Here is a 14,654-nt window from a genome sequence, read left to right on the forward strand (position 1 = left end):
AAATGTTTGTTTTGTCTCTTCGACATGATAAATTAACTTGGGTACGCATGAAGGGAAAACACCTGTGTAAGTATTTAAATAAGGTGCGTTCAAGATTAAAAAAATAAATCGAATGTTAATAAGAATTTAATTACACGCTCATTCTAGCTTCAGTCAGTTCAGTCCATCATTCTGGTTTTCTGATATTTACAACGGATTGACGAATATTATTAAAAACATTTGATTTTCATGAATCTGAACCATAAGTCCGTCGAGCTGAATGGGTTACACGGTGATCCTGTCGTCATTCAGATCAGAACGATGGACTGAGCTGACGCCAGAATGAGCGTATACCCATGTCTTACGAGTACATTGTGTTGTGTTGCGGTGTTCGGCGGAAAGTAATCGGTATGGCATTATGATATGGTTTTATAAGGTCCCGCGACAGTTGCTTTAGATTGGACGTTCGCTCTGCTGTAAGTTGAGACCAAATAAAAAGTAAAGACAATTAGATATCATAGACTTTTGTGAATGACACAGATAGGCCGAGTAAAATTGCCGCCCCGTGCGTGTAGCTCAACTAGTTTACACTTGCTGGCGCGTCAGTGCATGCAACTGTATGCAAAGGGCGAGGCGTAGTTTAATCGACTTCACTTTACCGTTCTTAGAACCCTGTCCTTACTTTTTATTTGGTACAAGGCTATACCTACGTAGTGCACATTTCGCCAAAGTCTACGCAACACATAAACATTTCGCATTGCCAATCAAGTCTACACGATTAAATCATCGTAAAAGTACTTTGACTGCCATACTTAAATAGTTTATTAACTTCGCAAACCTTTACACTTCTAAAAAGATACCTCTATCTTCGTCATGAGTATTTATCATAACTATATACCTACTTAGGTAGATAGTAGGGTAGATGTGATACCTAGTAGTGATGAAGACTACCTTTTTATTAAGTATATTAGTATAGAGATCACAAAATACAATCTAAAAAGATATTTTATTTACAAAATGTATAATATATGTAATAGTAATAGTAATAAATAGTAAAAGTAAGTAGTAGTAAGTTGTAATTTATAATATATTTTTTAAAATATATTCTTAAGAAAGAAATATGTATTAAGAATAAAGAAAATTTAAACTAGCTCGAAGTCGGTGCCTCAGCACGAGCCAGCAGGAGTGGAACAAAAGTCGTCTGTTATAACCACTGAAATTTTTAACTCCTGAATGAACTACTTACTAGGTAGCTCGGTAGGTACTAAAGATCGCTGAACACATGGAGGTGATTTCGATATGTTTTAAGATGGTGCATCTGGTTTTTAGTTTTGTACCCAAAGGGTAAAAACGTACCTTATTACTAATACTCCACTGTCCGTCTGTCTGTCTGTCTGTCTGTCTGTCTGTCTGTCTGTCTGTCACCAGGCTGTATCTCATGAACCGTGATAGCTAGACAGTTGAAAAATTCACAGATGATGTATTTCTGTTTCCGCTATAACAACAAATACTAAAAACAGAATAAAATAAATATTTAAGGGGCTCCCATACAACAATCGTGATTTTTTGCCGTTTTTTGCTAATGTCAAATGTTGTATACCTAGATTATGGTTCGGAACCCTTCGTGCTTTGCTTCGTGGAACTCGCGTCCGGCTCGCATTTGGTCGTTTTCACTTATTAACATTAATTGACGTGCCACGCTGTATACTTCATATCTTTTTACTAAGTACTGCAAGTATTAAAGTATATCGTAAAATTATGTTATTACCGTTATTACGCAATAATAGGTACATAAACAGAGTTTGGAGATGACTTAAGTACTTCAAAGGAGGAAGTTCTCAGGTAGTCAAATAGGTAACATTTTTGAGATTTTTGTGGGATTTTTACGTAAAATTAAGTCTGCGGCGGACAAACTCGTTCGTGGCTCGGGGCGGCAAAGCTAAATAAGGCCCTCCCAGTCTTAAAAGTTCATATAAGTAACAGTACTTAGCATATGTTTAGCCTTGTCCAGGACTTGGTCAAGATGACTTGTGAGCATTCGGAAGCCCCCCCCCCCGGGATTGGGGGCGGGCCGCCCCTTCCGCCCCACTGTTAGTCAACCACTGTGATGTTGCGAAACAGACTGTGTGTCTAATGTTTCTAGACAGTGCCAAACGCTCCTAAGAGATTTGATTTCCACAAGCGCTATCTAGGAACCGAATCTCTCGAATATCCTCTACGTATATGCTAGTATTCTCCTAGCGTCTACATTAGTAGAAAGTATTTGTGCACGCCCTAGGCACACTAAAGGTAACCAATTATACCTACTACTAATATCCTCAATTACGTATATGCTAGTATTCTCCTAGCGTCTACATTAGTAGAAAGTATTTGTGCACGCCCTAGGCTACCCTCAATTACGTATATGCTAGTATTCTCCTAGCGTCTACATTAGTAGAAAGTATTTGTGCACGCCCTAGGCACACTAAAGGTAACCAATTATACCTACTACGAATATCCTCAATAACGTATATGCTAGTATTCTCCTAGCGTCTGCATTAGTAGAAAGTATTTGTGCACGCCCTAGGCACACTAAAGGTGGTATATGCTAGTATTCTCCTAGCGTCTGCATTAGTAGAAAGTATTTGTGCACGCCCTAGGCACACTAAAGGTAACCAATTATACCTACTACGAATTACGAACACCGCTAGCGAAATGATTGATGAAATCTTATTCAGTGAAATATATATATTATCCGATGAATGGAAATGTTTCTGATATAATACACACGAATGTAATTTTCGCCCTTTTTGGAAGTAAAGGCTAAATTATGTTAGTCTTCTCTACCTTACACTCTGTTATCTGTGTAATACAGAGAACAATCACTGAGGAGATATATATACCTATATATGCGCGTTGAGTTCGGTTATCGCGCGCTGTTCCATCGGGAACTATGGATTTTTCCGGGATAAAAAGTAGCTTATGTCACTCCCGGGCCCATAAGCTATCTCTATGCCAAAAATCACGTCGCTACTAACTAAACTAATAAATTTGGGACTTTGTAAATAAGCTAAAGCGGTTACAAATGTTATATAGAACTTACAATTGTACCTTCAAGAGCCCTTAGAGGGTTAAGTAAAACAGGATACAAATGTGTGATGAAACTGGCTATAAAACACTAATTAACCCTTTACCAGGCGAAGGGATATATTCCTCCCACATCTTAAATCGGTTACCGTAGTCAGATTTTAACTCCAAACCTCCTACAAAATATTTTGTCGATCCCTGAAAATAGTATTTTATTATCTTCATTAACAACACGCTTCTAAATCGCGTAATATATCTTTGGCAGCCGTTTAGATTCACTTGAACTCTAATTTCAGTAAACTACGGAGAAATTAGAACACTTTCCTTAATTTCTATGAAACAGAAGTACATAGATCGAACAATTTTTTGATATTTTATAGATTTTGAGTGTTGAAAGTTAATGTAATCTTAAAAATTGCTAAATATTCATGCATTTTTGTGTATGACCAAAATTAGGATGTGGGTTGACATTATCCCATGGCCTTATTAGAGCTATTCTTTCCATGGCCCGGTAAATTGTCTTGTCGTATCATAAAAACTCGCGTAAGTAATAAAACTGTTTTTGTGTTCAACCTAGAGCGAATTCATGTACCTAGCTGTAAAATCTCCTTTTAAAAACTTTCCCTGAAGAATAAGATGTGGGAGGAATATATCCCTTCGCCTGATCAAGAATATAATAAAACAAAATCGAGTACGACAGTTAATTACTTAGACAGGCGATGGGATAACCGTAATCCACATTTTTATTTCTGGTTTAAAGGAACATCTCCGACTTTCGTAAATACATTTTTTACAAGGCGTTAAATACGGTTGTAACAGTATATAAAGTACGTATGAAGACACACTAGTTCTAAGGGGCCTGGTAAACTGTTATGATATATGATCGAATAGGTATTGATGTCAAAATAATAAAAATACTTAGCATGGCCTTATACTCGTAGTACGGTTGCTGATCGTGAATGAATTTTGACATAAAAACAAAGTACTGAATTAACTGATTTGAAAGTACAGTGGATATTCGAATATTGAAATTTGAACTAAATTTTTAAAACGAACCAAAACATGAAATGAGGAAGAGGTTAACAATCGACAAGGCTTGATCAGCCTTGTTACAATATAGTATCGATATGCAAAAGTGTACGTCGAAATGCGTTAACGTATTAAATTAAATGCTCAGGCACGGTTTTATAAAGTTACCCTTACAATTTCCCGCGATTCCTACTTGCTTTTTTATTTTTTAAAGTAAGTACCTACACGGCAGGACTCATAATGCCATTTCATTAGAAATAATAATTTAATTTATAATACAATTGATTGCTTTAATTTGATAATATGTTACTATTCAATTAAAGCTAAATTTTAAGGCTCTCTTTATTTTGAATTGTGTCACTCAAATTAAAGCAACGAATTGTATTATATCCATTAAAAATATAAATTTAAATGCAATGAAGCTTTTTATAGCTAAATTACAGTTTTAAGTGGTACTTACTGGACGTTTTTAATTAATTCGGCAATTTACTTTTGTTACCTTTTTTAGGGTTCCGGAGCCAAAATGGCAAAACGGAACCCTCGTAGTTTCGCCATGTCTGTCTATCTGTCTGTCTGTCTGTCCGTCCGCGGCTTTGCTCAGGGACTATCAATGCTACATAGCTGTAATTTTGCACGGATATATATGTAAACTATGCCGACAAAATAGTACAATAAAAACTTTAAAAAATTTTTTTAGTGTGCCTCCCTCCCATATACGTAAAATGGTAGGTAGTTGGACGTTTGGGATAACAGATAGGTGACTTTTGACCCGATAATCCCACGGGATACCTAGGGATAAAATCTTGAAATAACAACCCCATGGCTTAGAGACATGAAATTTAGTATGTAGGTAGCTGGACTTCTGGAATAACACAAAGGCTACTTTTTATCCCGATATTCCCCCGGGATAGGGATAAAATCTTGAAATAATAACCGCTGGGCTTAGAGTCATGAAATTTGGTATGAAGGTAACTGGACGTCTGGAATAACACGTAAGGGACTTTTTGACTCGATATTCACACGGGATACCTAGGGATAAAATCTCGAAATAACAACCACTGGGTTTAGACCCATGAATTTTGATATGTAGGTAGCTGGACCTGTGGAATAACACACAGGCTAATTTTTATCCCGATATTCCCACGGGATAGGGATAAAATCTTGAAATAATAACCGCTGGGCTTAGAGTCATGAAATTTGGTATGTAGTTAGCTAGACGTCTGGAATAACACATGCGACTTTTTGACCCGATATTCCCACGGGATACCTAGGGATAAAATCTCGAAATAACAACCACTGGGCTTAGATCCATGAAATTTGGTATGTAGGTAGCTGGACCTCTGGAATAACACATAATCTATTTTTTACCCCGATATTCCCACGGGATAGGGATAAAATCTTGAAATATTAACCGCTGAGCTTAGAGTCATGAAATTTGGTATGTAAGAAACTGGATGTCTAGAAAAACACATAGACGACTTTTTGACCCGATATTACCACGGGATACCTAGGAATAAAATGTCGAAATAACAACCGCTAGGCATGAAATTTGGATGTATGTAGCCTTATGTCTGGAATAACACATAAGTACGCTACTTTTTATCCCGATATTCCCACGGTATAGTTTTGTAACTAAGGGACCACACACATCCCTGTATTATTATTAAGTATTATTATTTCGTATTTTTTTCTTTAAGTTAATTGTATATTGTAGTTTTTAAGTATTTTATTTGTAATTATTTTATTTTGAAAAAATTACTTTCTGCCAAGTTTCTTGCGGCGCATTCTTCTTGGCAATGATGGTCTTTCCGAAAGCGCTGGTAGTATAAAAAATGACATGTAAAAGTGCCCATTGCGGCCTATTTACTGAATAAATGATTTGAATTTGAATTTTGCGTTTGAATTTGGATAGGGAAAAATTTTGAAACTTCAGCACTGGGTTTAGAGTCTTGAATTTTGTACAGTTATTCACAACACAACCTCAATGAAGACCACGATATAAATATTGGAAATTTCCAGGGGATTTTTATAAAGTCCAGAAAATTTCAATTGTAGCTACCACACCGAATAGTTAACGCGTGCGAAGCCGCGGGAAAAAGCTAGTATATTATAAATGCGAAAGTGTGTGTGGTTGTATGTTTGTCCGTCTTTCACGTCGAAACGGAGCGACGGATAGACGTGATTTTTGGAATAGAGATAGTTTATGGGCCCGAGAGTGACATAGGCTACTTTTTATACCGAAAAAATGCACAGTTCCCGAGGGAACAGCGTGCGATAACCAAATTCCACGCGGGCGAAGCCGCTTCCAAAAGCTAGTCTGATAATAATTTATTTGACAATATAAAATTAGGAATTATTAAAAAGATGTAGGAATCAAAAATACAACAATATACCATTCCCAACCGATGCCTTATTCCTACCCTTGGGTATTTTGCCTTATTTTCCAAGTATGAGAGATGAAAAGTAAATGAAATTTGTCCCGCTGGAAGCAATTAAATAGTTGATGTTTATGAAAAATAGGCTTGTGTTTGACTACAATCACGCCAGATTGGTACTTAAGCGAAGTTAATTGTAAGTACGAAGATTGCCTAGTAAATGCCCAGTAGTTAAGAGGCATATAGATACAAAGTGATTGATTCACCACGATAATAATAGCTTGTGTGGGTGTGATGTGCCATTTAGCGAATCTGAGCGCACGTTAGCGCCTCCGGCACTGATGCAATGCCTTCTCACTAATTAACGATACTACGTACCTCATGGCTTTCAGTCACCCGACCGATACCTACCTCACCGATACTCTACTATATAAATAAAACCAGCTTTTGCCCGCGGCTTCGCTCGCGTTAAATTTACATTTACTTTCTACCATAATTTTTTTTCGGAGGATTGCATGGAAATACAAATACAGACAGACGTTTTAGACAAAGGGTGCAACTTTTAGAATTCAAAAATCAACCTACATACGTAATTAATCATAACCAACTTTGAAACCCTGTTTCTCTGATTCGGGGGTGGAATTTTAGAAAACGTTAAGTACTTCGCAATTCTTTTGCCTGCGACTTTATACACGATATAGGATTATTTTTTGAAATTGAATTCACTTATATATGGTAAAATTTCGTATCTGTGCTATCACCCTTGAGGAGTTCCGTCATCAGCAGACGACCCTGGCTGCAACCTTAGGTGGTGTATTCATATAAACGCATTGTTATTGAAATTTAACAATCATGTAGTCTTTTGGGTCTTATGGGTCCCACTGAAAAACAGCGTTGTGGCTTGCCGCAATATTATGCTGAGTGGGTCCCAATTTATACTATTCGATGTTTTTTTTTAAATTATTATTTCATCCTAACGTGTTTTTTTCTGTGTATCGAATATGTGTAAATAAATCTCTCTCTCTCTCTCTCTCTCTCTCTCTCTCTCTCTCTCTCTCTCTCTGTGTGTGCCATCAACTTTTGAGGAGTTCCCTTCTACGGAGACGATCCTGGCCAGGATGAGCAGGATGTAGCTGTTAGTATAACTTACTTGCATGCCGAATTTGGAATCTCTAATATTTATAATAACGGAGTTAGGGCCAGTTTTAAGCGAAAATATAAATCCCATTTATTCCCTATCCCGTGGGAATTTTGACAAAACCTGAAATATTTTTCAGCTGTTAGTATTACCTACTTGCATGCCAAATGTAAAGTCTCTAATAAATATAGTGACGGAAAGAGGGTCATTTATTGGAAGTGAAAATACAAATCCCATTTATTCACTATCCCGTGGGAATTTTGAAAAATCCTGAAATTTTTTTTTAGCTGTTAGTATTACCTACTTGCATGCCAAATGTGCAGTTTCTATTAATTATATTTACTTACAGAAATAGGGTCATTTTGAAGTGAAAATATAAATACCATTTATTTCCTGTTCCGTGGGAATTTCGAAAAATCCTTTCTTAGTGGGCGTCTATATCTACTAAGAAATATATATTCCAAATTTCAAGTTTCTAGGCTCAGCGGTTTGGGCTGTGCGTTGATCTATAAGTCAGTCTGTTTCTTCTTTTATATATATAAGAGATTCAAGTTTCTAGGCTCAGCGGTTTGGGCTGTGCGTTGATCTATAAGTCAGTCAGTCAGTCAGTCAGTCAGTTTCTTCTTTTATATATATAGATTAAGCACTGGCTTTAAAGTCCAAAGTCTATAAAGTGTCTAACTACAAGGCAAAAAATCTGGCCCTCAAATGCAGCAGTACCTAATGGGTAATTTTGTATGTAGTGTGTCAAATTTTGTGTCGCTGAGTATATTCTAATACTTTAGTTAATAGTTATGATAGTTAACTATTGTATATATTATAGCACATCGAGTTAAACTTCAACTATTTAGACGATCTTTGTTTCGAGTAATTTATTGCATGACGATCTTCTCCAATAGAGTGGCGGTCGACCATGACACCATGCTGATTTTACTATCTGATTAAAAAGGTACTGCGGCTCTGCTTAAATTAAAAAATATTAACATAATTTAACAGTATTTCTAATAAGCATATTCTTACTTTTCAACTATAAAAAGTGCGATTATTTTTCTTACGGAAACATTGCCTACATTTGATTTGAGTGGATAAGTATGTCGATTAGCTGGACTTACCTTAATGCACAATGTACGAAAACAAACAGGGCAAGCTAAAGAAAAGCTTCTAAAAATATCATGATTGGTTATTTGGAGTATTTTTGTATTTTTTATTTCAACTCCAAATTTGTTACTTTTACGGTCATCCCGTAAAACCATATCGAAAATACAAAGAGCGCGCTAGTCTCGGGCTGCTCTCTTTTTCTGGTTTTTCTATCTATGTCTATCAGTTTGTATTTTCTAAAAATGTATTCACTGTGCAAGTATTTCGAATAAAAAACAATTTTAATTCTCATCCTCTTGGTTCTGGCTGATTGCGTCTAAAAACCATTGCCACGAGCCGCGCGCGGCTCAAAAAAAAAAAGGTTGTCGGCGCGGTTCATTCGCGGGAAATTCGACGGACTTCGTAGAATAGAATAGAAGATAGAATAGAAGATTTATTTGCTTAGAATAAGTATAGTTACATCAACTGTCATTAGATGGTAATGAGACAAAAGGTTTCTTATCCTGCTATACCTAGTGTCATCCACGAAGACGTGTGATTTTATGAAAATTAGACATTAAAGACATTGTAATAAGAACCATGGCACGCGTCATCGTGAATGACTTTACCTATATATGTACAATTTTCTTATACTAGCATGCAAATTACATTTTCTAACACTAAAAACAACTGTACTAGAAACTATCTTTTCTAACAGTATCTGAACTAACTTTTTTTTAAATACATTCAGGGGTAGCTATCCCGTATGCTTCTCGGTAGCTTGTTAAAAATTTTCATACACATGGCAAAGCAATGTTTTCTATATAAAGCTGTCCTAGGAATACAAACATGGACCGTCTTTCCGGATTCCGTTTAATTCTTGTTGAAGCGTTTCCTGCAGGATGAAACAAATACATATCTGAAGGCACGCGAGTGCCCCCGCCAAGACGAGCCAAGCGAAGCGCAAGGGCACTACCTACCTTTTCTCGAAGCGCTTCGTCGTATGTTTGAACCTTCTTAACTTGGGTTCGGATTATACCAGATAAACAAAATTATCGAGATATGATGTCAGTGGTTGACTTATTAAAACTATAAAGTTTCAATTGCACAGCTCTTATACTTTAGATTTTATTGATATCTGTCTTTTTACAAAAATACAGATTTCAAAGATATACAGGATGATCAATCCAAATGGGTCAGTAGGGAGAAACCAGAAACTATGAGAGATAGCGAAATCTGTTCTTAGGAACCATGGCTTTGATTTTAGATTTAATAAAAATGGTATTTTTTTTTAATTTGACTCATTACTTATGTAGGGAATCGAACCTGATCAAAATTTTTTCCTAGTTATTTTTTATTGTGTGGATCATAAGTGGAAGGATATACATTTTTCACCTCAGCACCTCAAACAGCCAGTTTTGCTATGAGAATCCAGTGAGCAAAATCACATTTTGCTCACTCCGTGAGACAAAGTAACTTTTTTTTTTTAAATTCTAGACAGTGCTGGGTCTACTCACTGAATTACAAATATTTGAACTTCACTTTGATCTGGCACTTTCACTTCAACACGAAAAAAGCGAGAGATAGGATCAAATTACAAATTTAAATTAAATTTATAGTAAGTATTTAAATATATCTATAATAAAGAAATATTTACATGAAAAAGAAATATTTCCAAAATGTCAAAATTATCCCACTCTTTTAATAAAGTATGCAACCTCGTTGCACAAAAGCCGCTGCTCTTGTTTTTTTAGTACCTAGCGTTCCGTATACTGCCTACCTCTTAGAGTTGAAAAAATATTTTCACCTCGGCACCTCAAACAGGCAGGTTTTGCTATGAGAAATAAGTGAGCAAAATCGCATTTTGCTCACTCCGTGAGACAAAGTAACTTTTTAATTCAAAATCAACACTCGCAACAAAAAACAACTTTGCTCTCTTGTTGCACAAATAACTATTGTCAAATTGAATGAATTTGCAGCTAAATCTATTTATGTTTATTTAATACAAATCCTAATAAAAACATATATTATTTAAAGGTTTAATAACACTTATAATATTTTATACGTTTATTGTTCAACCTTTTTAATGACCCAAAGATGAGCAGTAGGTAGGTACCTATTAAAAAAAAACGACATATTTTACAAGTAAGTTCAAATTACAATGCATGTTATGAGTATGAGATTTGTATCGTACCTACTGGACACTTTTTTGTTCCGAATTCAAAACTTCTCTACTTGCTGGAGACTTTTGATCATTGTCTGGCATTCTTAACTTTTTAGTGACTTTTTGAAGATGTAAGTAACGGCGACTATAGGTACCTACGTATCATTTTTAAGTAAAGGTTTCTAAATTTGATTATTATATTTGTTTCTTAATAGTCGTATTATTTATATATTTTTTATATTGTTTGTTTTGTAAATGCGTTAGTATATGTGATTTTATTCTAACCTATGTTCTCGCTGCTGAGGTGAAAAATTGTATGTGTCACACGAGACCAAAGTTTTTTTGCATCTCGTGTGTTTGAATCCCTTACCTACTGCTCTTAGGATTCTAAACTAGAATCACTCGCTAACGCTCGTGATTCAATTATAGAATCCTTCGCTTACTCGGGATTCAAAATCAACACTCGCAACAAAAAAACAACTTTGCTCTCTTATTGTACAAATAACTATTTTATTGATATAATATAATTTTCTAAACATGCTAAATGTATGCGTTTGTCACGAAATGGGACATGAAGTTTCTGCTGTGTACTTTAAAAAATAAAAAATAAACAAGTATCGCGGGAAGTATAAGGGCAACTTTTTAAAGCATTTTATTTAATATTTTAACACTTTTAGTTTTATTCCCCGCATTCAATATTGGAGAAAAACACTTACGTACCTACATGCCTCAGTGGAAATGGACGGACGGACGGACGTGGATTCGGATGGATGGACGGACTCAGCTACGCCATGGACGGAACAACCTAACGGACGGACGGATGGATGGATGGATGGAGGATGGATTCTGTGGATGGACCGGTGCGAAGTGTCATTTTGGATCAAACGGATTTTTGGACGGAATCTAATATGGAGCCGGAAGAAAACGGATGGATGGAATAAACGGATGTCATAATAACGGACTTGACAACGGATGGACGGAAATTATGCCAAATGATAATATGGACGGACGGACGGACGGATGATGGACGGATGCGAAACGGATGCGGACGGATGGACGATGGGATCGTACTTTGGACTGACCATGGATCTGGGATATAAGTTTTACGGAAGTGTTATTTGGCGAAAAAAATTATTGCCAAACACGTATTACAGAAAAACATCTATGTTTCACTTATCATATTATTAAATTTATCTAACGTCAAAAAATAATTAATCAAATGATAATATAAAATGCGAAATGTTAATATGCTAAAGATTCGTTTGGGAAATGGAACTACTGGTATAAGTTTTTTGGGAAGTGAAATTTGGCGAAAAATACTTTGCCGAAACGGCAGTACATCTAACCCCCTGTTTCACCTTCCATTTATTAAATTTATCCGTCAAATAAAATTAATCAGTGGATGGTGAAACAGCCCCTTAAGTACTTATTTTTTTTAATCCTAGGGTGCCTTATCTGGAGTATAATATGGCTGACAGGATAGACATGTTTTTAAAGTGTAATCTTTTTGAAAGAAACTAAATCATGTATCCTTGTGAAACCTTTGTGCTACTAATGGCATAATATAATGCCAAAGGAAATTCTAAATTCATTATGAAAAGGTTCCACCCTGGTACGCGATTCAGTTTCTTTGACTGTCCAAAACAAAATATTATTATTTGTGAACGATTGTTTGCAATGCTGCGGATCTTACATCCAGTTCTCGCTTAAAATCCTGTGCATGTATTTGGTTATTTCTTATGAATATTTTCGCATCCACAGCTCATCTCCAATTAGTTTTCTTTTTTAATTCAGCAAACACTTAAAAACAGTTGCACGCGAAAATTTTAAAAAGGTCAAAACAATCCTGCAGCTAACCCTTTTTGAAGTCGTATACATAATAAATCATAACAGCAAAGTCACGTTCAACGTGTTCCAGTGTTGCGGCATATTCCCGTTAGATTAATATTAAATATATTTAAAAGTCTAGTAAATAATCAATCTTCAAGATAGTATATTTTATAATTTTCCAGTATTAAGGTAATAAACATGGAATATCTTATTTCTTTTAACATGTGACTCGTATTTCATTATGAGTATAACGCGAAAAAATAGTTTATTTCCGATTAAGCTTGCTGATTTTTTACAAAATTGATCGAAAGTTGTACGATATTGACATTAGTCGCGGTATGGTAGTGCGGGTAGTGGCTATTTCGGGCTGGCCGTGAGCGTCTAGCTAGCCATTCATTCCGCACAAAGTTTATTTCGCCGATCGCCTCACTCTGAAAATACCCGTGCCATTTACCGAAACGCAATCACTTTACTCACGAGTCAATATAAGCAACCAATAATATAAATATGTTATGGTTAATAAACAGTGTATCCTCGTCGAATTTGCATTTCTTTTTATTATAATTTAAACCAGAACTTTGTTCATCGTAACTAATAATTATCTTACCTTCTTATTCTGTCTGGCTGGGGTGAGCCCCACTTGGGAGCCCATCTCCGCTAGGATATTTTTCGGCATTTTGACACTAAAACAGTTTGTACACAATTAAATCGAAGTTCGCGGTCATGCACTTGTACTGTGGTCCAGGTGACGCGAGGCGCGCGGCATGCGCGCTGTTAAGCGAATGAGAATGAGCGCGTTGCTGCGCCCGCGCAAGCTTATAACTACGAGAGCGCTCCTGACGTCACACGCGAATCATTGAGCAGCCTGCGCCCTCTTACCTGCATCCCTCCAGTTTCTGATTTTACATTAACTTTGAAGTTAACAATTTTAACCATCCCTTCCTACCGCAAAATCAATAAGTATTTAGAAAAAGCAATACTTATTTTAATAAAACCCAGCCGTAGTCCTTACTTTTATTAGCCCTCATTTAAAATAAACAGCCAACTACAAACATTTTTTATTTATTAGTATATAACTGCAGAGGGCGGGAAAAGTAATTTCGTGGATGAGTATTGTTTTGAAAGATACGAATCCACGAAATGACATCCCTGCCGAGGCCTGTATACTGCTTTTCTCTAAATATGTGAGGAAATAAAACGAAAACATTATATTTATTTGACACAATATGTTTATATAACAATCTACCTACAATCTAAACAAAATTAACACTTTAATAGTAATAAAAATAAACCTTACCTACTGATAAAAGATGCTGCGCTACGAGTTAGGAGTTTGTAGTGTGGCCATTATAATTTTTGTCACTACTTGTAGAACTCATTTTATTTTCGTAAAAATAACACGGCAGAAAATCTGCGACAAAATGAAATTCACGTTCCCGCCTTAAATTAATTTCGATATTTAAAGATTTGGGTCCGAATAGTATACCTACTTGGTTCCACACAAAATATAGTAAGTAAACAAAATAAATTAAAAATAAAACTTATAAGATTAGTAAATATAAATATTATAAATTTTTACTTTTAGTTAAAGCGGCAATTCCTAAACGCACAACATTAAAAAAAAAATACCTTTGTTACAAAATATTTAGCAGTGCGAGAAGTCTAAATACACCTTATTACAATGATTTGGACACAATCATTATTGGCATTAGCTAAACGCAGAAAACAAAGTTTTTGTACGCGACTATTGGACGTTTGGTGAATTTTCGGTCTTGGATGAAATTAAAAGTAAAAAACCTGCACAATAAAAAAACACTTCTTGGACAGGTCCGGGAAGTAATGCCACTTTTTTTTTAAATATTATCGCATCAACGCATATAACGATGGACTTCCCGGTTGATTTTTCCAAAATTAATGGGAACATTTCCGAGCAAGTTGGAGAAAAATATATTACCAAAACACGTGATTCTAAATAAAAAAAATGGAAATGATTATG

General features: G+C 35.6%; 1 protein-coding gene across 1 annotated transcript in view; it reads right to left on the reverse strand.

The window, feature by feature from the left end:
* LOC141432500 (proton-coupled amino acid transporter-like protein acs) overlaps positions 1–13,451 on the reverse strand; it is a 57,936-nt gene extending 44,485 nt beyond the window's left edge. Inside the window, exon 1 of the mRNA XM_074094093.1 lies at positions 13,266–13,451. Within this exon, the coding sequence (XP_073950194.1) occupies positions 13,266–13,334 (69 nt within the window). The 5' untranslated portion in view covers positions 13,335–13,451. The remainder of the gene's footprint in view (positions 1–13,265) is intronic.
* Positions 13,452–14,654: the final 1,203 nt, after the last annotated feature.

Source organism: Choristoneura fumiferana, chromosome Z (genome assembly GCF_025370935.1).
Source record: "Choristoneura fumiferana chromosome Z, NRCan_CFum_1, whole genome shotgun sequence".
Taxonomy (NCBI): Eukaryota; Metazoa; Arthropoda; class Insecta; order Lepidoptera; family Tortricidae; genus Choristoneura; species Choristoneura fumiferana.